Raw genomic sequence first — 24,978 nt, forward strand, 5'->3', positions numbered from 1 at the left:
GAGCAGAGGCTGAATCCAGGCTGCCCTGCAGTGCAATGCATTTCTTTTGTGCTGTGCTGAGCTCCCATCCCTGGAAGTGCTGACTTGGGTGGCATCTCAGGGAGGCTGGGGAAGGCTCTCTTCCAGGGAGACTGAGCTGAGCCAGATGAGCCCTGAGGCCCCTTCCAAAGCTTAGATTCTCTGAGTTTATGAAAATACCAATAAGAGAAAACGAGGCACTTAATGGAGATAATGCAGCAAGTTAGCTGAAGGGCCAGAAGGAGAACCTGGAGCTTTCAATCCAGGGCCATTACAAGCTGACACATCTAAAAGTAACAAAGCAACAGAAACTTCAGTTCCAAATTCTCAGCCCAGTGTGTTCTTTCCCACAGCTCTTTGGCTGCTCCTGCAAGATGGTCAAAGAATGCTGTCACTGTCCTCAGTCCTTTTGTTAAGCTGGCAGAGAAGGAGGCTAGAAACCAATGCCCCATGAGACTATAAATTGGGTGAGATTCTGCGTTTGACAAATGTAGCCTGGTGGGGGGAGCCCAGGTTTCTTTTCCTGGATTTAAGGAAGGTTGGGCAATCTACTTCGTAGTGATACTGCCTGGGAAACCCAAGGAGGGGTCGCTTTGAGTCTGGTCCGACTTGACTGGCATATGACAACAATAAAGCTGGGAGATCTTGAGCCACTTCTTCAATTCCGAGACCCCGGTTTCTTTGCCCACAAAATGGAATTGATGCCTACTTTGTAGTGCTGTTTGGGGATCTCATGAAGTAGTATAGCATCAGGGAGAGTGAGGAAGATCATCAGCCTGCGTCAGATCTCGGCAGAGCTGGGCTGCCTCCAGCCTGAGGCCCGGCAGAGCGGTCTGGGAGGGGCGCTGGCCAGTGTCCAGGTGCCCTTCGGCTTCTCACCCCTTCAGCCCCTTGCCCACCACAGCTTCCCCAAGCGCGAAGCCGCCTTCGCGACAGATAGGCCACTCTCATGGTAACAACTGGCGGGCTCCTTCTCGCCAGACGCCGGGGGTTGGACAGGAGTGGAGAGCAAGCAGAGGCCACCTTCTCCTCGCCGATCCCGGCCTGTCTGCCCACAGGGGCAGGGCCCTGTACGTGGTGCCACAGGGGCCACAGGCTGGGTTAGAAGAAGGCCTGGCCTCGGCGCAGCCAAGAAAACAAACACAGATGTGTTTGGCTGGGATCAGGAGGGAGAAAACCGTCCCCTCCCCCAGCCTGCGCGCACTCCGGCCGGGGGCCAGCAGAAACTTGAAGGATCTCCGGCAGCGGGGCCGAGGAGAAGCTGACAGTCCGGGCCGACCACCCCTGGCCCATGCCGGGGTGCACGCCGGGCCCAGCCCCCTCTCTGGGGCTTCCCCGGGCGCCGCTCTCGTTTTCTCTTTGTCTCTGCTTCTCTTTCTCGGGCTCCCCGGTTCCCACCCGCTCGCGTCCTCACTCTCTCGCTGCGCCTCGGTGTTCCACTCTGTCTTCCCGTCCTGAGCGGTTCCCCTTAACTTTCTTCTTTCCCGGGGTTAAAACTTTGCTCAGGAGCGGGCGGCTGCTCGCGGACGTTATTGGCCCGCGCCCCGCCCGGTGCCCCGCCCCCCGCCCCCGCGCTCCCCTCCGCCCCCCACTCTCAGCGCCAGTGGTGGTGGCGGCGGCGGCGGCGGCGGCGGTGGCGGCGGCGGAGCTTTCGGGGGCGTGCGTGCGTGTGTGTGAGTGCGCGCCAGCGAGCGGGAGTGTGTGTGCGCCCCGGGCGCAGGCAGGGCAGGGCAGGACTCCGACCTCGGCGTCCTCGGCGGAGCCGGGAGTCCGCGGCGTCACTAGGGCGAGAGCGGCGGCGGCGGTGGCCCGGGTTGAGGCAGCGGCGGCCGCGCCGGGCATGGAGCTGGCAAGCCCGCGCTGAGGCAGGACGCGCCTGGAGCAACGAGAGAGAGGCTCTCTCGTCCGGCGCGCGGTCTCCTGGCAAGGGCCAGGCAAACTTTTCTTTCTCTTTTGCCCTCTCCAGAGGTAAAGTCCCGAACGCAGTCTCCTCGGCGGGGACGAGATCTAAGGGAGTTGAGAGGGAGCCCCCGGCTACGGGAGGAAGGGGCGCGGACCGTGCGGATTTGGGGGCACCCGAGTTCTCCTGCGTCCAGGACTTGGGGTGCGAGGCAGGCTGGCTGGAGACCGAGAGGCGGGCGCGAGGATGCCCCTCGGGCGGCGTGGAGGCGGCGGTGGCGGGGAAACAGAGGGTTCGCCCAAGGCCCCGGCTCCCCGCCCCGCTGGGAGGAAGGGGCGCGGGCGGTGCAGGCTCGGGGACACCCATACTCGTCTGGTCGCGGAAGTCTGGGGAGCGAGGCGGGCAGTAGGCGGTCGCGGACCCAGTGCTAGGGAAACCGGGCGTTCGCCCGCGCCCCCGCTTGCCGCCCAGCCGGGGGTGGAGGGCGCGGGGCGGGCTGGCTGAGTGCCGCTCCCCTCTCTCCGCAGGCGCCTTCAGCGGCGGGCGGACCGATTCCTCGGCGCGGCGGGGCCGGGGCAAGCTGGCCGCAGCATGATGCGCGCAGTGTGGGAGGCGCTGGTGGCGCTGGCGGCGGTGGCGTGCCTGGTGGGCGCGGTGCGCGGCGGGCCTGGGCTCAGCATGTTCGCGGGCCAGGCGGCGCAGCCCGACCCTTGCTCGGACGAGAACGGCCACCCGCGCCGCTGCATCCCTGACTTCGTCAACGCAGCCTTCGGCAAGGACGTGCGCGTGTCCAGCACCTGCGGCCGGCCCCCGGCGCGCTACTGTGTGGTGAGCGAGCGCGGCGAGGAGCGGCTGCGCTCGTGCCACCTCTGCAACGCGTCCGACCCCAAGAAGGCGCATCCGCCCGCCTTTCTCACCGACCTCAACAACCCGCACAACCTGACGTGCTGGCAGTCCGAGAACTACCTGCAGTTCCCGCACAACGTCACGCTCACGTTGTCGCTCGGCAAGAAGTTCGAAGTGACCTACGTGAGCCTGCAGTTCTGCTCACCGCGGCCCGAGTCCATGGCCATCTACAAGTCCATGGACTACGGGCGCACGTGGGTGCCCTTCCAGTTCTACTCTACGCAGTGTCGCAAGATGTACAACCGGCCGCACCGCGCGCCCATCACCAAGCAGAACGAGCAGGAGGCCGTGTGCACCGACTCGCACACCGACATGCGCCCGCTGTCGGGCGGCCTCATCGCCTTCAGCACGTTGGACGGGCGGCCCTCGGCACACGACTTCGACAACTCGCCGGTGCTGCAGGACTGGGTCACGGCCACCGACATCCGCGTGGCCTTCAGCCGCCTTCACACATTCGGTGACGAGAACGAGGACGACTCAGAGCTGGCGCGCGACTCCTACTTCTACGCAGTGTCCGACCTGCAGGTGGGCGGCCGCTGCAAGTGCAATGGCCACGCTGCCCGCTGCGTGCGCGACCGCGACGACAGCCTGGTGTGCGACTGCAGGCACAACACGGCTGGCCCCGAGTGCGACCGCTGCAAACCTTTCCACTATGACCGGCCCTGGCAGCGAGCCACGGCCCGCGAGGCCAACGAGTGCGTGGGTGAGTGGGGCGCCTGGGCGGGGACGCGGGCGGCCGCTTCCGGGCCTCGCAGCCTCGGGTCCTGGGGATGACGGGTGGTGGCCGCACCTGGCGATCGCCAGCGGCATAGACGTCGCGGGAACCGTGGGAGGAGCGTTGGGGAATTGGACTGGAAGAAGGGCAGAGAGCGAGTCCTCTCTACTCGAGTGGTACTCGCGGTGGACTGCTGGGTTTGCGTGTCTTGCGCGCTGAGAAGTTAAGCAGCAGAAGAAATGCTGCCTGGGGTGGGATTCTTTTGCAGAAAATTTACCTACAGGTTTTCTGAGCCCCAGAGCCAAGCGCATACACTCATTGCCTTCCCCTAGGTTTGGCCGAACCCCGGGATCCACCTCCACCCCCACCCCCTCTCCTCTGCCTGCAGCTGGGCGCGCGGTTGGGGAACCAGGCCTTGTTCCCGGGAAGTTTCAGTTCCACAGCCACAAACCCCGTGGGAAATGGCAGTTTGGGGCCAGTTCGATACCAAACGAATATCAGTTATGCGCCCTCCTTTTGCCTTTTATAGTTTGAATTTTTTTTTTCTTTTGAACAGCGTGTTTGTGTTAACAAAAGAAGAGTGATGTGATTTCAATTAATTACTATCTACAGATTACAAAGGAGAGGTCCGTAATTATTTTAAACTAATTCAATCCTGATCCAAAAAAAGCATAGCACATTTTTTGTTAGCTTCAGGGTTTGGTGAAATTAAACAGCTTTGAATTAACTAAGGGCTCAGCTTCTCCCTTTTAAAGGGGTTTCAATTCCTGAAAGAGGAATCTGGCAGACTGAGCGCTGGTGAATACTGTTGGGTCAAAAATGAGGCTTAGGAAAAAAAAAGGGTGTGTGTGTTCTATTTCTGAATTGTACAACTTTGCTGCTGTAGAAACTCTCCAGCATCAATTTCTCCCCAGCAAAAAAAAAAAAAAAAAAAAAGTGTGTGTGGGGGGTAGTACATAAAAATTTTCAGTATCAGATGTAAACTTCCAAACCCTAACCTTTTATTTATTTATTTTCTATTATTGTACTGGGTTTGTTTATTTTACAAAAATAGAGTAACTGTAACAACCAACCTTTTAATGAATATTATTTAGTCTGTTACTATAGCATTTGGTGTGCATCTTTTGTGAACATGTAGATTTTTTTTCTATCCCTCCCCAAACAGCCAGTGTCACTCTCTTGAGTTGCTTTCCTCTCTGAGGCACATTACAGTTAGCGGGTCCCCACAAACACACATTTTGAGGTCTGGTTCTGATTAGTTGTGTCATGTTGTTGTCGAATAGTTTGTGCCTCATGACTGTGGATGCAGACTTTTGAGCAGGCGAATGGAAAACATGTCTTGGAGGGCCGGTCCGCACAGAGGCCCAGGCAGGCCGGCCTTGTCTGCAGCCGGCTTTGCCTCCTGTTGCATTGCCCGGCCTCCATTTTTACACTGTGTATTCCGCGTTTGCAGATCTACTTGTTCCTTGCCTTCTTCAAGGGACAAAACTGGTTCGAGTCTGAAGAGACTTTTCAGGATTCTACAGAGCGGTAGTAGTTACTCGCAGACTTAGTGGTCTTCAAGAATAAAATCCCTTTGATCTGCTCAATTCCCTCAGAAATGTTGGTTTTTCCCATCTCTTTCCCCCCCCCCCTTCCTCTTTTCTTTTCTTCTTTTGTGCAGGGGAAAAACCTTTTATTGACATTTAAAGTGTATCCCAGGGCTTTGCTATCAGTTTTAGTTTGTATGTGCATGACTCTGAATTGTCACCAGCAGGATCTAATTGGAAAAAGTTAAGTGAGTACACTGAAGCAAATAAACGTGATGTTGTGGTAAAAGTTTACTGGCTTAGAGATTTGTCTTAGCTGTTGCTATTGTTCAGATCTCAGCGCCTACCCCCATTTCCCCTGTCACTATGCTTGTAGAGCCCTACCCTGCGCTTGTTATAATGATGATCACCCACTTGAAGTCACCTCTGTAGTTTAGGAGTTTGGCTTTGTGACCAAAACACTAACTATGAACACAAATTGGATTGACTATTTTGGTCAAACTGAGCAATCAGCATATTAACTAATGTAATTAGTAATTGTTTTTCTGTTTCAAAAGATTAATCAGGCCAAATAACTACATGATCTACATGACAAACGTTTGGTGAACAGTATTTTCTAGTTTTTACTGATTTTCAGTTCTTAGTAGTTACAGTATCTTTAAATCTTGCCAATTATTCAGTCATCTCGTAAAAGCAAAAGCCAATTCAGCTATGTTAAAGTTATTTATAGTTTCCTTTTTAGAATAGATGTTCTAATACCTTGTAGATATAGCTGGGAACATCAAGTTGAATTTTCCATAAAGTCTTAATTGGAGTCTTAGTGATTTTTCTATCTTCCTGCAAAAGAGAAAGCCAACAAGGACAATTTAGAAGTGATTTACAATTAAAGGTTGAGCTTTTTATGAAAAGGCCCTGTAGAGGAGCTATGTGAATGAATTAGTATTTAACAGGTGTTCCGAGACACTAAAGGGCACTGTGCTAGGAAAAAAACATTAATAAATCCTTCAAACACTAACTTTTGTATTATCATCGACTTAGATTTTTTTCCCCAACGTAATCCCATCTTGTGAATTTCACACTGTTGACATATAAAGTCAAGCTACCCAGAATATTTACAACTAAGACAAAAGTAGAGAAGTACCTTTTTTTTTTTCATTCAAAAAGTCAGTCTTGATAAATATGAAGCATTATCACTGTGCCCTTTTGCCTTTGCCTTTATGAAGTAACGATACGTGATTTATAACAGACTGACATGGGATCCTTTCCTAGGTTAAACCTCCCCCCCCCCAAAAAAAAGAAACCATAAAAGTTTAAAACACATTAATATTATTTGACTAAATGGTTCTTCAACATAGGGCCAGGATACTTTCAGATTATTAAAAAATGTACAGTGCGTGTACCTGAGAAGTTTTCTTTTGTCCAGCTTTCTTTTCAGTGGTGTTTCAAGGTTGATTTCCCTATGGACTAAATGTGTACTTTTGTAAGGCCCAATTTTATTTTAAGTACAATTTTGTATTTCTTACGGAAAAGGGGAGGAAAAAAACCTCAAAACAATATGAAAGACAAGACTATGTATAACGTTACAGCCTCGACAGCTCTCAGTGGAATAACTAAATACCTTCTTCCGCCCATATGTATTAGCAGTGTTCACATGCCTTTATTCACATGTGCATTGACATTCATCGTGTAAAGAATCATCCATGCATGGTGGGGGTGTGTGTGTACATTCAAGGGAAAATGCATGAACAGTTTTAAACCACCTGGGCTTCTAGGCCCTTTTCCCCCCTTCCTTTTTTTTTTTTTTTTTTCACAAAAGAGCATCTGAAGACCATATTGTGTTTCATAAATTATTGACATCAGTTTTAATCAGTGTCCCCCTGACGTCGGAGCTGTGTTAGTATTTAGTGCCTGACGAAGCATGCTGTTTAATCTTACTGTGGGGATGTCAGCATGAGTCCCCTGCCCGGTTTGTGACAGGGAAAGCTTATGAAAACTAGTTTTGCGACTCACTCTGTGGCTTTGCACTGCCCAGCTGTAACCTAAAACCCACACAAAAGATGTCCCTGCAAGATGAGCACTGCGCTGGGCTGGCTTCCTATGGTCATGGGTACCTGCAATGTGATGCTCATAATTGTTTAAACATGGCTTGGGTGTGTGTGGAGGGCGTGGTCCCGTGCTGTAAATGGCTCTCGTCCTTGGGCCCACTGACCATCCCAGGCAAGAGAGGGAGGTTATACTGAGATGTTGCCATATAAAATCCAATGCCCTGCTAAAGACCCTTGTAAAAACCAGAAGGCTAAAATTATTTACTGGCTAGTACAGAGCCTGGCACATAACAGTGAATGTTTTTTAATAGTAGTATTATAATTATCATCATTATTAAGATTAATCCTTCAAGGCTTATTCTTTACTAACCACTCTCATTAACTTAATCACTGTGACCATGCATGTTATTACTGTTCTTCTATTGCAGATGAGGAAACCATGGCCTAGAGACATTAAATGATTTGCCCAAAGCCACATAGCAAGTAGGGACTCTAGCCAGTGCTTATGTTTGTTTCATTGGATCCTCTGTGCTGCCTCCCCATGGAATGAATGGATGCATGCCTGGATGGATAGATGGATGGATGGATGGATGGATGGATGACAGTTATGCATCCAGATACAGGAGAAAAGCTGGAGCAACCTGTAATTTCTTGCTAGAACTTGAGAAGGTTCCCTAGTTGAATATAGTATGTTACTCATACATGCTTGAATATGAATTTACTTATAAGAAGTCCTTAGCCATTAGGAGCTCTGTTGGTGCAGTGGTTAAAGTGTTCACCTGTGAAGCAAAAGGTCAACAGTTCCAACCTACCAGCTGCTCCATGGAAGAAGGATGTGGCAGTCTGCTTCTATAAAGATTATAGCTTTGGATCTTGTGGTGCGTTTGTTCTACTCTGTCCAGTAGGATTACTGTGAGTCAGAATTGACTCAGCGGCAATGGGTTTGTTTTGGTTTTGGGTCATCTTAGCCATTAGGCCTAGTGGGAGCTGGGAGTTAGGAATACAGGTGATTTTTAGTTTACTTACTTCCTTATCTGTGGGTTCTCAGCCTCCATAGATGCTGCTTATGGCCAAATCTGTTGGGGTCAGGGTCTGTGATCTCTGTCAGATGTGGTGAAACAGAGTTTGTAGTCAGAAAACTCCCTTTAAAAGCCTTCTCCTTTCGCCTTAGTGCTGAGCATCTCTGTCTTTCTCTGGAGCATATTGAAAAAGTCTAGGAAGTGGTTAGACGTTTTGTTAAAGAGAGTGGTTTGGTTGCGGGTGGTATGTGTTGGTCACTGGCGCGGGGCTAGGTGGGAGCTGTTCATGTGTGTCAGTAGGACATGGTAGTCATTCGTCTCTTGGGCTCTGTGGCAGCTGGACGGAGGGTCTCTAGTGGGGTCCTCATTAGCACCTGGTGGGCAGGAACCTTCTGGTGCTGCTAGGTCTGGACACGTATGTCCAAGTGGCTTATAGTCCAAGGAGGCTGCACCCTGCTCTACCCTGAGAAGGGAGGTAGAGTTCATCGGAGCAGACATTCTGGGATGGGTCTGTGTATTTTCAGCTCTGCCAAGCTCTCCTGTAGCCCTGCCCAGACTTCTCTCTGACCTCCTCCTGTAGAAAAATGAGATCCTCGGAAAAGTATTTGAGACTTTATGTCCAGAGTAAATATTGGAAAGGCAGTGGGTTGAAATTCAGATGTTCCCTGGAAGGAATCCCCTCATTTTGTTCTCACAGCTGGTATCGATATTTCCTTTTTGAGATGAGTTGTGCTTTTCATTAAGTAAATTTTTTGTCTTGGGATTAAACCAACATTGTATTCTTAATAGACTTTTATGTTTACACTTCAAAAGTCCACTGGGTTGTTAGTCGTGTTATCTTGATGGCTTCTGCAGTGTCTGCTGTGCACGCTGGCTTCACCAAAATAAATGGATCTCTGAGGTACTGGCTATAAAGCAACCTTATCTGTGGATGCACAAGTACAGATATTTTGTGAGCCAGTCTTTTTTTTTTCTCTTTCATAAGTGATAATCATACCTTGGGTTTCTGTGGTGCCTTTCATTATGGGGAGCCCCGATGTATCAGAGGATTTTTGAAACTCTCAGGATTTAAGCTTAATACTGGTAGAATGGCCCACCAGATTTTGCCTGGTGTCTGGAAAGACTCGCATCAGGTCCTCACTGGCTGTGCAGCCTCAGAGGGTGGTTTGATGGCTGGGGAGCTGCAGAGTTTAGAATGTCAGTCAGAGGTGAGGGTTGGCCTTCTGAAGATAGACCACAAGCCTCGACTTAATGTGCTAGGTGCATTATACATGCTTTGTTTCAGTTAATCAGATCATCACAGGGAATGGAAGCTTTCAAAAACGAATGTCTCTGACACCCAAGGGCAGTTTTTACACAAACAAAACAAAGTGTAGACACATCTACAGGGCACATCTTGGTTTATTCAGCAGCACTGTTACGTACAGAGAGAAAGTAAGGAGTATCAGCAGCATTTATTTCAAAAGCTATCACATAAATCTGTTGCTGTTGTGGGCTGCCATCGAGTTGGCCCCCAAGTCAGGGGGACCCCACACACAAAGGAATGAAATACTGCCTGGGCCGGTGCCATCCCTATGATTGGTTACACATTAGACCTTTGTGATCCCAGAGGGTTTCCCCGGAAGGTTGCTGGAAGCAGAACACCAGGTCTTTCTTCCTAGTTGATCTTAGTCTGGAAGCTGCAGTGAAATATGTTTTGCTTCACAGCAGCATGCAAGCCTCCATTGACTGACTGAAAGGTGATGACTGTACTGCGCTTGAGTTCCATTGGCCTGAATTGAACTTGGGTCTCTGCATAGGAGGTGAGAATTCTACCACTGAGCCACCAATGACTCCTTCACATACAAGCCATGTCCTCTTAAAACCAACTCCAAGAGGCAGTTTGCTTTGAATCATGTTGGAAATCACTACGCTGTCTGCAGGCAGTCCTCTAGATGCAGAGATAGTTGCCTCCATGGTCTCTGCTGCTGTGAGATTTGACTAGTGCAACACAACATAGTGCATTCAGAATTGAATTTCTCTCTTCTCGTTTCATATAACAACAACAACAAGAACAATTCTTGTTTCAAAAATATTATTCTTATTGGAAACTCAGAAGTAGAGTTTAATTTGCCTTTAGAAGAGTCTAGCATTTAGGTGAATTCCCTTCGTGTCAGAAGGCAGAGATGTGCTCTGATTCTTCGTCCTTTGCCTGTGGAGATAGTGTCCGTGTTCTGTCCCCAGCTCCTGGGAAACCTGTTCAGCCCTGACTATGGTTTTGTGTAGTTCTGTCATCTGATGGAGAGAGGGGACTGTGGTTGTGGATGTTTGGATGTGAAATGAGATTGTCTTTCATCAGAGCCTTTCTTTCCCGACATGGGGGTAGGCAGCCCCCTTCATGATGGGCATTTCTATCAGAGCCATCCTCTGGCAATCAGAGTACAAAGATGTCAGCTGAAGCAACAGGTGTACCACTCATTCAGGAGTACCATCAAGGAATGGAGAAGTGAGTTCTCCTCTTGCTTTTGTTGGAGCTTTATTTGAAGTTCCCTGAGCCTTCGACCAGCAGTACTAGTGTGCTAGCTGCAGGGATGCTGAAATGGATTCATGTTTTAGAATATTTCCACATGCAAAGGTGATCCAGCAAAAAGCTCTTTCTTTGTCTACTCACTGCCGTCGAGTCGGCCCCGACTCATAGCGACCCCTCCTTGGGTTTCTGAGGTGGTATCACTACAGAAGTAGATCGCCCAACCTACCAGTTGCTGTCGAGTTGATTCAGTTGCATGGTGATGCCACATGTGTCAGACTGGAACCGCTCCATAAGATTTTCAGTGGCTGATTTTTTGGAAGGAGATCGCCAGGCCTTTCTTCCAAGATGCCTCTGCATGGACTTGACCTATCAATTTTTCAGTTAAGGGCCGAGTGCATTAATGGTTTGCACACCCAGGGACTCCACAGACTATAGAAGCACCTTGTAAATGGATGTTTATGTCGCCTGCCCTGTTCAGGAGGGTGTGCTGGGTCTGGGCCTGCAAAGAAGTGTGAAGTAGTTGTCTCCCCCACAGGTGGAATATGTTATCATCCCCCGGTTGTGTGTGTGAAAAGGTGAATACTTGTGCCTGCCGTATTGTGTATGTGTGAGGCACTCTCCTGAGTGTCTTGGGCACATGAGAGGTACTGAGGTTCTCAAGGGAAAAACCAGGCGGTTGCTGACTCGCGGCAGCCCGCTGTGTGTCAGGGTAGGGGGTAGGCTGTATTTAGCTCTTGTACCGCAGAAGGGTTGAAGTTTACTTCACTTCACATTTTCCTCTTGGACTTGTTCTATCTTAGTGTTTTGTTTTCTTCAATGCTAAGGGTTGGGCAGACCATGGTTCCCTTAAAAAGCAGTTTTCCCAGGAATATCAGCTCTGAAGTTCCTGTGCAGGTCCTCTGCTGATCAAGCTCCAGTATGGCCTTGGCGTTTGAGACAAAAAGCTCATCACTTCCCTGAAACTTGAAGGAAATTAAATTATGCCCCAGCCGGGGTCAGAGTCCCAGTGTGTGAGGCTTCCTGGGGCTTTTTCCACCCAAGAGGCTGGTCCCACGACTCAAAACCACACCTGTGCGGTACTGAGGGACAAGTACTCTTCACAAGTCTTCCCTCCACACTCTGCTCATATTTCGGCTGGCACAGAAAGTGCGGAACAATAACAGCTCCAATCCCAGCATGAAAAAGGAAACACATTGTGTTTACAGATAGAGAATTTGGCATCTGAAACATGAAAGTACCTTCGGGTTGGGCGGCCCCCGGGGCAGGGCGGTTAGAGACTTTGGCCCCCCTGCCCTTAGCCGTCGGTCCTTCGGCCAACTTGTTTTCCTCTCCCTGAGCCAGACCTCAGAGGTGGGCAGGTAGAGCTCAGCCAACTCTTTATTCCCACACCCAGCCCTGTCTCAGAGCTGAAGAGAAGTCAGAGTGAGAAAGTGCTCGGCCTTCTGAGTTGCCACAGGGAAGGAAGTCACTTCTCACTCCAGTCCACAAAAACCAGTCCCTTGAAAACCACTCTCTTGCACAGCTTGGGTCTCCTGATACCCAGAACTACTAAGGGAATGAGGCTGGCCTTCCTCTGAATGTCTCACCCCAGTTTGTTTGAATCAGGGGTTGAGAGCTCTTTTTTAATTAAAGATGCCTGCAGAAGAATATGATCCACATGTAAGTGAAAAGCAAGTTCTTCTTTTTCCTGGTCCCTAGAAATTTTTCAGTTCTAAAATCTTGAGCAGAGAGCACAGCGTTCTATTTAAGAACGTAAGAGATGCCAACATATATGTATTGGGTGTTATAGGTGAGAGTCACCCACAGTCACTCCAACCTCCTCTCCACCGTAGATTGGCTTTGACTGTTTTTGAACTCTGCATAAATGGAATTGTATCTAGCTTCTTGGATTTGACAGTACATTTGTGAGATTTATCCACGGGGTAAATCCATGAGTCTGAATTGACTTGACAGCACTAGCTTCAGAGAGCCTGGGCTTAATGCCCGTTCTACCACCAGTATCAGCTTGGGCAAGTTACTTAACCTCTCTGTGCCTTTGATGCCTTAGTGTCTGGGAGCCCACCTCAAGACCACATTGGAGTAGTGGGTGCAGTGGAGAGGTGAAGAGCCCCCTTGGATTAGGCCTTGGAGAGGCTTCAAGGCAGGGGCGAAGGAAGGAGACCCAAAGGCAGGATTATAATCCTAGATTTGTGGCTTTTATCAGCACACATTTCTGTCACCTTGACACTACCCATGCTCTGTTATGAGCACTTTACAAATATCACCCCATTTAATCCTCATAACAGCCCTGGATGGGTTCTGTTAGTATCATTAAGTAAACTTTATTGAAGTATAACATGTAGAGAAAAGTGAAATTATAATCATGAATTACCACCACTCATCAGTCTGTCGTACTGTGGTGATGTGCATGTTGCGATGCTGGAAGCTATGCCACCAGTATTTCAAATACCAGCAAGGTTACCCGTGTTGGACAGGTTTCAGCGGAGCTTCCAGACTAAGACAAATAGGAAGAAAGGTCTGGTGATCTCCCTCTGAAAATTAGCTGTGAAAACCGTATGGATCACAACTGAATATTGTCTGATAGAGTGCTGGAAGAGAAGCCTTCCAGGTGGAAGGCACTCAAAATATACAGTGGCCACAACAGAGTATAGTGTATCAGTGATCATGAAGGAGCAGCTGGTGGGTTTGAACCACTGACCTTCCAGTTAGCAGTCAAGTGTCTTATCCACTACGCCACCAGAGCTCCTGAAGATGATGTAGGACCAGGCAAAGCTTAGTTTTGCTGACTCAGTGTTAACTGTCTTAGCTGTCTAGTGCTGCTATAACAGAACCAGAAGTAGGTGGCTTCAACAAACAAATTTATTCTCTCAGTTTAGGAGGCTGGAAGTCCAAATTCAAGGTGCCAGCTCTGGGGGAAAGCTTTCTCTGTCCATTGACTCTGGGGGAAGATCTTTGTCTCCTTTCATCATCTGTGGGCTTGGTGCCCTTGGCGATCTTCATGTGTCTTGCCATCAGTCTTCCGCTGGGTGTAGGAGGTTCACAGCACAGGCATCTTGGGTCCAAAGGATGCGCTTTGCTCCCATCTCTTCTTTCTTGGTGGTACTGAGGTCCCTTTCTCTCTGCTTGATTCTTTTACCTTTCATCTCTTACAAGATAAAAGGTGATGGCAGCCACACTCTATGAGTAAGGATGTTGCATCTTACTCTAATCCCCTTACATCAGATCAGGGCTGATCATATGAGATCTCATCATGGGGGTGAGGATGTTTACCTCATTACATAACTGCCAAACCAGTGAGAATAACAACCCATCCAAAAGTGACACCTGTTTTGGGGGGACACATTCAATACATGACCACAACTAACAACAGCATCATGAATCAAAAGTGTACAACTCAAAGACTTTTCAGAGTGAACATAACCAGAACCCAGATTAAGAACATCACCAGCACCCAAAGAGCTGCCCTTGTGTTCCCTTCCAGTCATTCCAACCTCCTCCCCACGGTAGGTTGGCTTTGACTGTTATCGAGTTCTGCATAAATGAGATTGTATCTAGCTTCTTTCATTTAACATTACATTGGTGGGATTTATCCATGGAGTCACCATGAGTCTGAATTGACTTGACAGCAACTAATAATGAGAAGTAGTAATTTATTAGTTCTCTATGCTATATCATGTTCTGTGGTATAAAAGTATCACTATTTATCCACTCCACTTATGTAGACATTTGGGCTGTTTCTAGTTTTTGGCTATTAAAAATAGCATTTCTGTGACCATACTTACCCTTTAATTTTATTTTGTCTATCTATAAATCATTTCTAGGAGCACTGGTAGCATGGTGCCTCAGGCATTTGACTGCTACCGGAAGGCTGGTGGTTCAAACCCACCAGCCAGTCTTCGGAAGGAAGGTTGGGCAATCTACTTCTGTAGTAATACTGCCTCAGAAACCCAAGGGAGGGGTTGCTGTGAGTCAGGTTCAACTCGATGGTGGTGAGTTTTTTTTTTTTTTTTTAAGTAAATCATTTATAGCGTGGGGAGAATATGCACAACAGAACATTTGCCAATTCAACAATTTCTGCATGTATAATTCAGTTGTCTATGTCTTTCGATGCACACATGAATATATTTCTGTTGGGTATATATGTAGAAGTAGAATTGCTAGCTCTGGTGGTGCCGTTAAAGTGTTTGACTGCTAACCAAAAAGTTGGAAGTTCAAACCCATGAGCTGCTCCATGGGAGAAAGATAAGGTAGTCTTTTTCTGTAAAGATTTACAGTCTTGAAATCCCATGGAACAGTTCTGTGCTGTCCTATAGGGTTACTATGAGTCAGAATTGACTTGATGGCAGTGGGTTTCAGTGGGTTTAAGGTAGCTATCTGTTCAACTTTGTTGTTGTTGTTAGGTGCCGTGAAGTCGGCTCCAATTCATGGTGGCCTTATGTACAACAGAACGAAACTGCCTGGTCCTGTGTCAGCCTTACAATCCTTGGTATACCTGTGCTTATTGTTGCAGCCACTGTGTCAATCTGTCTCATTAAGGACCATCCTCTTTATCGATGACTCTCCACTTTACCAAGCATGATATTCTTCTCCAGAGAATGTTTCCTCCTAACAACATGACCAAAGTAGGTCAGATGAAGTCTGGTCATTCTTGCTTCAATGTTAGTAGTTAGTGGTAATTTTAGTAGAAAGTGCTTGTACAAATTTACATTTGGTGGGTACTTTTATTATCCCCATTTTATAAGTGAAGAAACTGAGGCACACAGAGGTTAAGTAACTTGCTCAGGGTCACACAGCTAGCACGTGGTTGAGTTAGAATTAGAATCTAAGCAGTGTGCTTCTGGGGTCTTCTTTTTTACCACAGTGCTAGCTTGCCTCTCTTCTTTAATCTATGTATACCTGGAAGGGAAAACTTAATATCGGGCAGCAGCGGTAACTTTGGGCACGTTGTCCTCTGTAAACGGGGGGTCTGGACCACTGAGACCATCTTCAGCTCCGATACTCTCTTGTCTAGTGGAGTGCTGCTTCCTTCCTGAAGACTTTTCTTATCTTTACTACCCACCCCATTCACTTCTCAATTGGAGCAGCTACACGACTTGAATGATGTATTTCCTGTCCTCTCCGTTCCATCGGAATTCCCTTAAAAGACTGTCCAGGCTCTAATTGGGGGGCCTCACTTGAGCCAGCCCTTGGAGAATGCTGGAAATTTTCCTGCCTCTCACTCGTTAGCTCTTCCACTTGAGAAAGAGAAGATATGGGACCTTCTAGTGTGTCAGCTAGCCAGTCTTCTCTCTTCACATCATTCATGCGTTCATGTCGAGCTGGATGAATCTTCACAAAGGGAACTGACCTGTTTAACTAGCACTGCCATTGAGAAATAAAATATTGTAGAAGGCTTGCTTATACCCCTGCCAATCATCAATGCCTAGTATAAACACTATCTTGACTTCTAACACCATAGATGTAGTTTTCTCTGTTGTTGTTGTTGTTATGTGCTGTTGAGTTGGACCCGACTCATAGTGACCCCTTCTTGGGTTTCTGAGGCAGTATCACTATGGAAGTAGATTGCCCAGTCTTCCTTCCGAGGAGTGGCTGGTGATTTTGAACTGCCAGCCTTTTGGTTAGCAGTCAAGTGCCTTAGCCACTTTGCTACCAGAGCTCCCGTAGTTTTCTCTAGGTTTGAATTTTATATAAATTAAATCATACTGTTGTATGGACTCTTTTATGTCTGGCTTCTGATGCCATAGTGGTTAAAGCATATGGCTGCTAACCAGAGGATGATTGGTTTGAGCCCACGAGGTGCTTTGTGGGAGAAAGATGAGGTAGACTGCTTTTGTAAAGATTTGCAGCCTTGGAAACTCTATGGAGCAGTTTTACTCTGTCCTATAGGGTCACTGGGAGCTCTGGTAGCATAGTGCCTAAGGCACTTGACTGCTAACCAGAAGGCTGGCGGTTCAAACCCACCAGCCACTCCTTGGAAGGAAGACTGGGCAATCTACTTCCGTAGTGATACTGCCTCGGCAACCCAAGGAGAGGTCGCTATGAATCGGGTCCGACTTGACGGCACATAACAAGAACAACACCATAGAGTCACTATGAGTTGGGATCATCTTGCCGGCAGTAGGTTTGGTTTTTGGTTCTTTGGCTCAGCATTATTTCCTTGTGAATAGTCTTAAAACCTAACTTCACAGCCCTTTTTAGTATGATGAATGATATCAGGTTCTTGGGGGCACTGCTGCTTCTGCTTGTTTTGCCTGCTGGCCTTTGCTCGTGGTAAATGATTTTATACTTTCTGACAGTAAATTTATCTTTATTTGGCATTTTGTGGAACTCCTACTGTTCTTAGTTATGGAAATGCTCCTATGGAATGATTTTGCATTTGATTCTACCAGACATGTTAGAGGTATCGTTGGACTGGGATTGAGTTTTCCACTAATTAATCATCTTGAAAATTCTTTTATCAAATGAGTAGTCTGCATTTGGACTGCACATTCTCCCAGGCCTGGGGTTTCATTTTCCCACTGAAGACTTTTTCTCCACTTTACTCAGAGCTTTGGATAGAGACAAACTTTGGCCGTCATTTTAGGTTAATGAACAAAGACTTTTAATTCTCCTTTCACTGAGGATGCATTTGGAAGGTCCAAGTTTTATGCCACCATGATGATTATTTTTTGGTAAACTCTTTATTGTGATTTGGATGAAATTCTACAAAGCCAATTCGTTTTACATTCAACAGTTCACACACATTGCGTTTTGTGACATTGATTACGTTCCCTGCAGTGTAACAGCTGTCCTCCTCCTTCCTGCCTGTGGTCACTCTTTCCCTGTGTCCTTCTTGCTTATGCATTCCTGCCTCCCTGCCTTTCTCCCGGTGATCTCCGGTGGTGGATTGTTCTAAGGAGTACGTCTCCCTGCTGTAGTTGTTTTCTGCTAGTCCTGTCCATTGTTTGCCTGAGAGTTAAGGCACAGGAGTGAGTTTAGTTCCAGGCCTGAAGGGTGATTCAGGGCCACAGTCTTGGAATTTCACCAGTTTCTATCTGACAGGTAAACCTGGTCTATTTCATGTTTTTAAATTTTGTTCCACACATTTTCTCCCACTCTACCTAGGCTATTTAATTTTGATCCCTTTCTGAGTGGTCGGCTTTGGTAGCCAGGCAGCATTTAGTTCTTCTGGTCTCAGGGTCATATAGGCTGAGGTTCTCATGGTCCGTTAGCCCTTTGGACTAACTGTCTCCATGAGTCCTTCATTTTCTTCAGTCTTCTTTGTTCCAGACAAGGCGAGACCAATAGTTGTGTCTTTAGATGGCTGTTCACAGGCTTTTAAGACCCTAGTCACAATTCATCGAAGTAAGATGTAGAACGATATTTTTTGTGTACTCCGTTGTGCTGGTCAAGCTTGATGTCCCCCACAACCATGGTCCACAACTCACCAGCCCAGCAACTCATTCCCTCAAGGTGCTTAGTTGTGGCTAAGAAGTTATCCTAACTTTGCCCCGTTGTAAGGACATTTTTATAGCACATACAAGTTTGTATGTAGGAATATTGTCTACCAAACCTATGTATGGTTGTGGGTATATTCCCATTCACCTGTCCATTCCTCATCTTATTCCTTGTCTACCTTTGTACCCACCTGTAGGTTAGTGTTTGCTGTAATTGATAATGTAGCATTGTGTATGCAATAGTATTGACCTTTATTGTCTGTATCTCTTGTGCTCCCTCCATGTCTTGTTTTTCTTAGTAATACTGTTGTGCTAGCCACATGCTTTTGTTATATTACTTTTTCCTTCACCCATATCAACCCCTGTCCTTTAGCTGTCCATCTGTTCTCCCTCCCTTCCTTCACTTCCCTTCCCTGGTAACCAACAAAGAATATTTCCTTCCCTGTGTAACTCTTGCCTTGACTTTTTCTAATAATGGGCTCGTACAATATCTGTCCTTCTGTGATTGACTTATTTCACTCAGCATAATGTCCTTCAGGTTCATTCACGTTGTGAAGTAATTACTGATTCTTCATTATTCTTTAATGTTGCATAGTATTCCATTGTGTGTATGTACAATAGTTTGGTTAACCATTCATCTGTTGATGGGCCCTTAGATTGTTTCCATCTCTTTGCTATGGTTAATAGTGCTGTGATGAACATGGGTGTGCATATATCTATTTGTGTCCCAGGTCTCACCTCTTTAGGATATATTCCTAATAGTGGGATTGCTGGATCAAATGGTATTTCTACTTCCATCTTTTTAAGGAAGCACCATACATTTTCCTACAGTGGTTGTAACATTTTACAGTCCCACCAGCAGTGTGTGAGAGTTCCAGTATCTCCACATCTTTGCCAGCATTTGTTGCTTTCTGCCTTGTTGAACTTTGCTATTATTGCTAGGATGAGATGATGTATCTCATTGTTGTTTTATTGGGCAATCTACTTCAGTAGTGATATTGCCTCGGAAGCCCAAGGAGGGGCACTATGAGTTGGGTCCGACTCAACGGCAGTGTACTGCTGCTGTGAATGGCTAATGATCATGAGCATCTATTGGCTGCCTGAATATCTTCTTTGGTGAACTGTCTGTTCATATCCCTTGCCCATTTTTTAATTGGATTGTTTGTCTTTTGGATATTGAGGTATTGATGTTTTCTATAAATTTTAGAGATAAATCCCTTGTCAGATATGTCATTGCCAAATATTTTTTCTCTATCTGTAGGTTCTCGTTTTATTCTTTCGGAGAAGAATTTAATTTTAAAAAGATCTTAGTCATCTGGTTTCCCTTCTGCTATTTGTGCATTTTGGGTTATGCTTGATAGTCTATTTAGGCCATAAATTAGGGACCCTAAGTTTGCCCCTGTTTTATCTTTGATTAATTTTATAGTTTTGGGTTTTACATTTAGGTCTTTGATCCATATTGAGTTGATTTTTGTGTGTGGTGTGAGGTATGGATCTTGTTTCATTTTTCTGCAAATGGATGTCCAGTTTTGCCAGTACCATTTGTTAAAGAGACTGTCTCTTCCCCATTGAATAGGTTTCAGCCCTTTGTCAAGGATCAGCTGTCCATAGGTACACGGATCTATTTCTAGATTCTCATTTCTTTTCTACTGGATTATGCCACATTGTTTGTTATTTCAATTTCCTGCCTAGTCTCCTACCTCTACCCTTACCCAACTCTTAGTCTGTTCTCAACACAGCAGTCAAAGGGAACTTCCAATGCATCATCTGCTCAGTTAGAGTAATACCCAGAGTGCTTTCAATGGCTACAAGACCCTGTGGAGTCTGTCCCCTGCTTCCTCTCTGTTTTTGTCTTTGGCTCACTCTGCTCCAGTCACCAGGCATTCTTGCTCTAATGTGCTAGGCAGGTACACACTTCACAGCTGTGGCACTGGCAGTTCCCTCTGCCCAGGTGCCTGCATGGATGACTCTTGGCTTCTTCAAGTCTTTGTTGAAATGTCACTTCTTAAGGAGTTCTCACGGACTATCCTATATAATACTGCAAACACTCTCCCATCTGTGTCTGGCTGTCTGTCTCTCTCTTATCCACACACACGCTCCACTCAAACACTCACAGGCTCTCCTGATCCTCCTATCCTACTCCATTGTCTCCCTTTTTCCATAATACCACCTTCTAACACACTATTTAGTTTTTTTTTATTCTGTTTATTAAACTGTCTTCTCATCCTCATAGTTGGTCTGTTCTAGCACTTATTAGAATGTAAATTTACATAAGGGTAAGGATCCTAGTCTATTTTATTCACAGGAGACTGGCATATAGTAGGTACTGATTAAGTATTTGCTAAAGGAACAAAACCAGAGAGCTTCATGTCCACCTCCTGGCTTTGATACCCAAAGCCTCATCTCAGTTCTCTATATGGGTATTAAAATCCATGTCCAAAGTCATTAAGACCTGTTTCCAGGTCTAATAAGCAACCTTTCTTTCCCCTTATCTTTCTCTTCTCTCCCTTTCCATACTCACATAACACACACCTCATGATCACTGTGGTGTCTCTCAATGTTTCCATTAATGCCTTGGCTTTCAGATTCCTCTTTCCTCTAGCACCTGCTTATTTCCTTTAATTCCTTGTGAGACTATGCATTATATATATATATATATTTTTTTTTTTTAATAGTATTTTATCTAGTATTTCAGTTGTAGAGGCTTTGCATTAACTTAATCCACCTTGTTGCCAAAACTCAACAGTTGTATATTTTAATCTTTCACCCACTTGGAAGTACTTGTGACATATGGTGTGAGGTAAGGATCTCATTTTTTTCCCAATTAAATAATTAGCCAGTTATCCAATGATAATTATTGATCATTCTTTGATCACTCATTTGAGATACTGTATTTATTAAATGCTTTAAGTATTATATAAACTTGGATCTGTTTTCTGGATTTTCCGTTTTGTTTCACAGATCTATTTTCCTACTAATTCCTGTCTGTTTGAAAGTACATTTCAACGTCTGTCAGGTGGGCTCAGTATTCATTTATTCTTTTTTAGTTATAATAATTTATTTGTTTATTTATTTGTGCATAGGCTTTACATAGACGCTCTGGTGGCATAGTGCCTGAGGCATTTGACTGCTAACCGGATGACTGGTGGTCCATGAATTTGTCAGCTTTCAGTACAAATACTATTGGTATTTTGATGACAGTGGTGTTAAATAGGAACTTGGTGATAATTGATAACTTCGTAATATTTTAGTTGTAACCATATTAACATGACTGCTGTCACTTAATGATTTGATTAGTTTAATGCCTCCCTTAGTGGGGTTGGAAATAAAAAAGGTAGAGTTTATGTCTAGATGCAATAATAAATTGTACTGTTGTGTTTCACTTTGATTCTTCCAGATTAATTTTATAAAACAAAATTCATCAAGGTATAATTGACATTCAGTAAGTTGCATATATTTAAAGAGTATAATTTGGTAAGTTTTGACATATGTATATACCTGTGAAATAATCACCACAGTCAAAGTAATAAACATATTCATTACCCCAAAAAGTTTCCTCATGCTCCTTGATAAGTCGTCCTTCTCAATCCTCCTGTCCCTTTCCATTGTTGTGCTTTCTGTCATTACATAGTAGTTTGCCTTTTTTTTTAGGGCTTTATATTAATGAAATCATACAGTATGTGTACTTTTTTGTCTTATTTCTTTCACTCTGCACAATTATCTTGAGATTCATTCATGTTCATCAGTAATTCATTCCTTTTTATTGCTAGGCAGTATTCCATTGTGTGAATATACCACAATTTATCCATTCACCTTCTGATGAACATTTAAGTTGTTTTTGACTTTTTGCTATTTACAGATACTCAAAACTCACTGCCAGCGAGTCACATCTGACTCATAGCAACCTCTCCTTGGGTTTCCAAGGTGGTATCACTACGGAAGTAGATTGCCCAACCTTCCTTCCGAGGAGTGGCTGGTGGGTTTGAACTACCAGCTTTCTGGTTAGCGGTCAAATACCTTAGGCACTATGCTACCAGAGCTCCCATTTACATCCCATTTACAGATGTTGCTGTTGTTGTTGTTAGGTGCCCTCGAGTTGGACCCGACTCATAGCGACCCCTCCTTGGGTTTCCGAGGCAGTATCACTACGGAAGTAGATTGCCCCATCTTCCTTCTGACCATTTACAGACAAAGTACCTTTATTTTACAGAGAAAAAGCAGCTGTGAATATTCCTGTACAAGTCTTTGTGTGAACTGGTATACTTTAATTTTTTGGAGTAAATTACCTATTAGTGGAAAGGCTGGATCCTGTGGTAGGTGTATATTTAACTTTTTAAGAAACTGTTTTTTAAAGAGATTGTACCACTTTACATTCATACCAGCAGTGGTTGAGAGTTCCAGTTCCTCCATATCCTCATCAACATTTGATATGGTCAGTCTTTTCATTTTACCCATTCTGATAGATATGTTGTAGAAAAACACACACACACACACATACACACCAAAGTAACTGCTGTTGGGTTGGATCCAACTCATAGCAACCCCTCCTTGGGTTTCCGAGGCAGTATCACTACAGAAGTAGATTGCCCAACCTTCCTTCCTAGAGTGGCTGGTGGATTTGAACCACCAGCCTTCTGGTTAGCAGTCAAGTGCCTTAGGCACTATGCCACCAGAGCTCCTGTGTTGTAGATACCTATACGATTTTAAGTCTTACAATCCAAAAGCATGGGGTATCTCTTCATTTTTATGTCTTCTCTTATGTGCTTCAGCAGAGTTTGTACATTTCTTTACATATTTATTTATATATTTCACACTTCTAAAAAATGTTTATTTCTAGATATTTATAAACTTGCTATCATTTTCTTTTCCAAATGGGTATTTCATCATCAAGCATATTGTTTACTACTGATTTCAGATAGCTATTCTTTATTGTGCTCAATGGAGTGACATCTATTCCTGGTTTACTGGGAGATTTGCTGTTTTTTTGTTTGTTTGTTTTAAATTATGAATACATGTGGAATGTTGGTCCCTCCCTTAGATGTTCATCAAATTGATCATATAGTTTTTCTGCTTTGATTATTAATGAAATAAATTACATTAACTAATTTCCTAATTTTTAGAAGTTCTACTGAGTTATATTTCATATACCATACAATTCATCCACTTAATATATTTTTTAGTATAATGTTCAATGATTTCTAGTATATTCATAGAGTGGTGCAACCATCACTAAAATAAATTTTAGGCCATTTTTATCATCTCAAAAAGAAACCTGTACCCACTAGCATTTGCTCTCCATTTTCTCCCAACATTCCTATCCCCCAGCAACCACTAATCTACTTTAAGTCTCTGTAGAATTCCCTAATCTGGACTTTTCATGTAAATAGTGTTATACAATATGGGGCCTTTTGTGACCAGTTTCCTTCACTGAGCATAATGTTTCCAAGTTACATTCATGCTGTAGTATATGTATCAGCACTGCCTTCCTTTTTATGGCTAAATAATATTCCACTGTATGGATATATACTGCATTTAAATACTATATTTATCCATTCATTAGTTGATGGACATTTGGGTTAGTTTCTCTTTTTAGATACTATGAATAATGCTGCAGTGAACATTTGTGTACAGATTTTTGTGTGGACATATGTTTTCAATACTTTGGGTATATACCTAGGAGTAAGACTGCTGGGTCATATGGTAACTCTATGTGTAACTTTTTGAGGAACTGCCAAACTGTTTTCCATAGCAGCTGAAACATGTTACAATCCCACCAGCAATGTATGAGGATTCCAATTTCTCCACATCCTTACCAACGTTTGTTGTTATCCATCTTTTTGATCATTGCCATCCTAGTGGGTGTGAAGTATTATCTCATTGTGGTTTTGTGATTTCCTAAGTTTTAATCATCGTAGTATTCCTGGAACAAAGGATACTTGGTGATAGTACATTATTCTTTGCTAATATTTTAGTTTGGAATTTTTATCTATGTTCAAAAGTAAAATTTGCCTGAGCTATTCTCTGTTTGTATTGCCTTTTGTATCAGGACTGCTCTAACCCTATACAATGAGGTGAGAAGTTTCCACTCTTGTGGTCTGGAATAGTTTAAGTAGCATGAGAAGTAGCCATTTCTGGAAGTGGTTATTTGATAAACATTTTAGTTTCTTCCATGCTTATGTGTTTATATAGAAATTTTCAACTACTTTTGAGTCAACTCTGATCATTTGTTTTCTTGGAAAATAATCAATTTTACCCACATTTTCATTTATTAAGCATAGAAGTTTATTAGTAATCACTAAAAGTTAAAAGAAGTGCAGACGAATGCTCCTTAGAATTGAGAATGGCCAGACGTCGTCTCATCTGCTTTGGTCATGTTGTCAGAAGGGACTGGTTCCCAGAAAAGGATACCATGCTTGGTAAAGTAGATGGTCAGCAAAAAAAAGGGGACGACCCTTAATGGGGTGGATTAATACAGTGGCTGCAGCGATTAGCGATGGGCTCAAGCATAGCAGTGATTGTGAGGATGGCGTGGGCATGGGCAGTGTTTCCTTCTGTTGTACATAGGGGTCACTATGAGCTGGAACCAACTCGATGGCATCTACCACACCAACAAATTTTTTTTTAATTTCCACATATGGCTGTATCATCTTTTGAATTTCTAATAGTGGCCATATCTTCTCTCCCTTTGCCTAGATTTGTTTGTTGTCTAATGGCATTTTTGAAGGTGATAGTAGCAGCAGCTGATAATATTTATTGAATACTCACTGTGTGCTTATTCGATGCATTGAACACCGACCACTGAAAACCAGAGGAATTGTGGGATGACATCAAGAACATCATCCATGAAGAAAGCAAAAGGTCATTAAAAAGACAGGAAAGGAAGAAAAGACCAAAATGGATG

The 24,978-nt window shown here is 45.0% G+C and overlaps 1 protein-coding gene across 1 annotated transcript in view; it reads left to right on the forward strand.

Moving 5' to 3' along the window:
* The first annotated feature begins 2,509 nt into the window (after nucleotides 1-2,509).
* Nucleotides 2,510-24,978, forward strand: part of NTN1 (netrin 1) — a 247,906-nt gene continuing 225,437 nt past the window's right edge. Inside the window, exon 1 of the mRNA XM_007952342.1 lies at nucleotides 2,510-3,527. Within this exon, the coding sequence (XP_007950533.1) occupies nucleotides 2,510-3,527 (1,018 nt within the window). The remainder of the gene's footprint in view (nucleotides 3,528-24,978) is intronic.

Source organism: Orycteropus afer, unplaced genomic scaffold (genome assembly GCF_000298275.1).
Source record: "Orycteropus afer afer isolate SDZICR_OR568_19922 unplaced genomic scaffold, OryAfe1.0 scaffold00330, whole genome shotgun sequence".
In the NCBI taxonomy this organism is placed as follows: Eukaryota; Metazoa; Chordata; class Mammalia; order Tubulidentata; family Orycteropodidae; genus Orycteropus; species Orycteropus afer.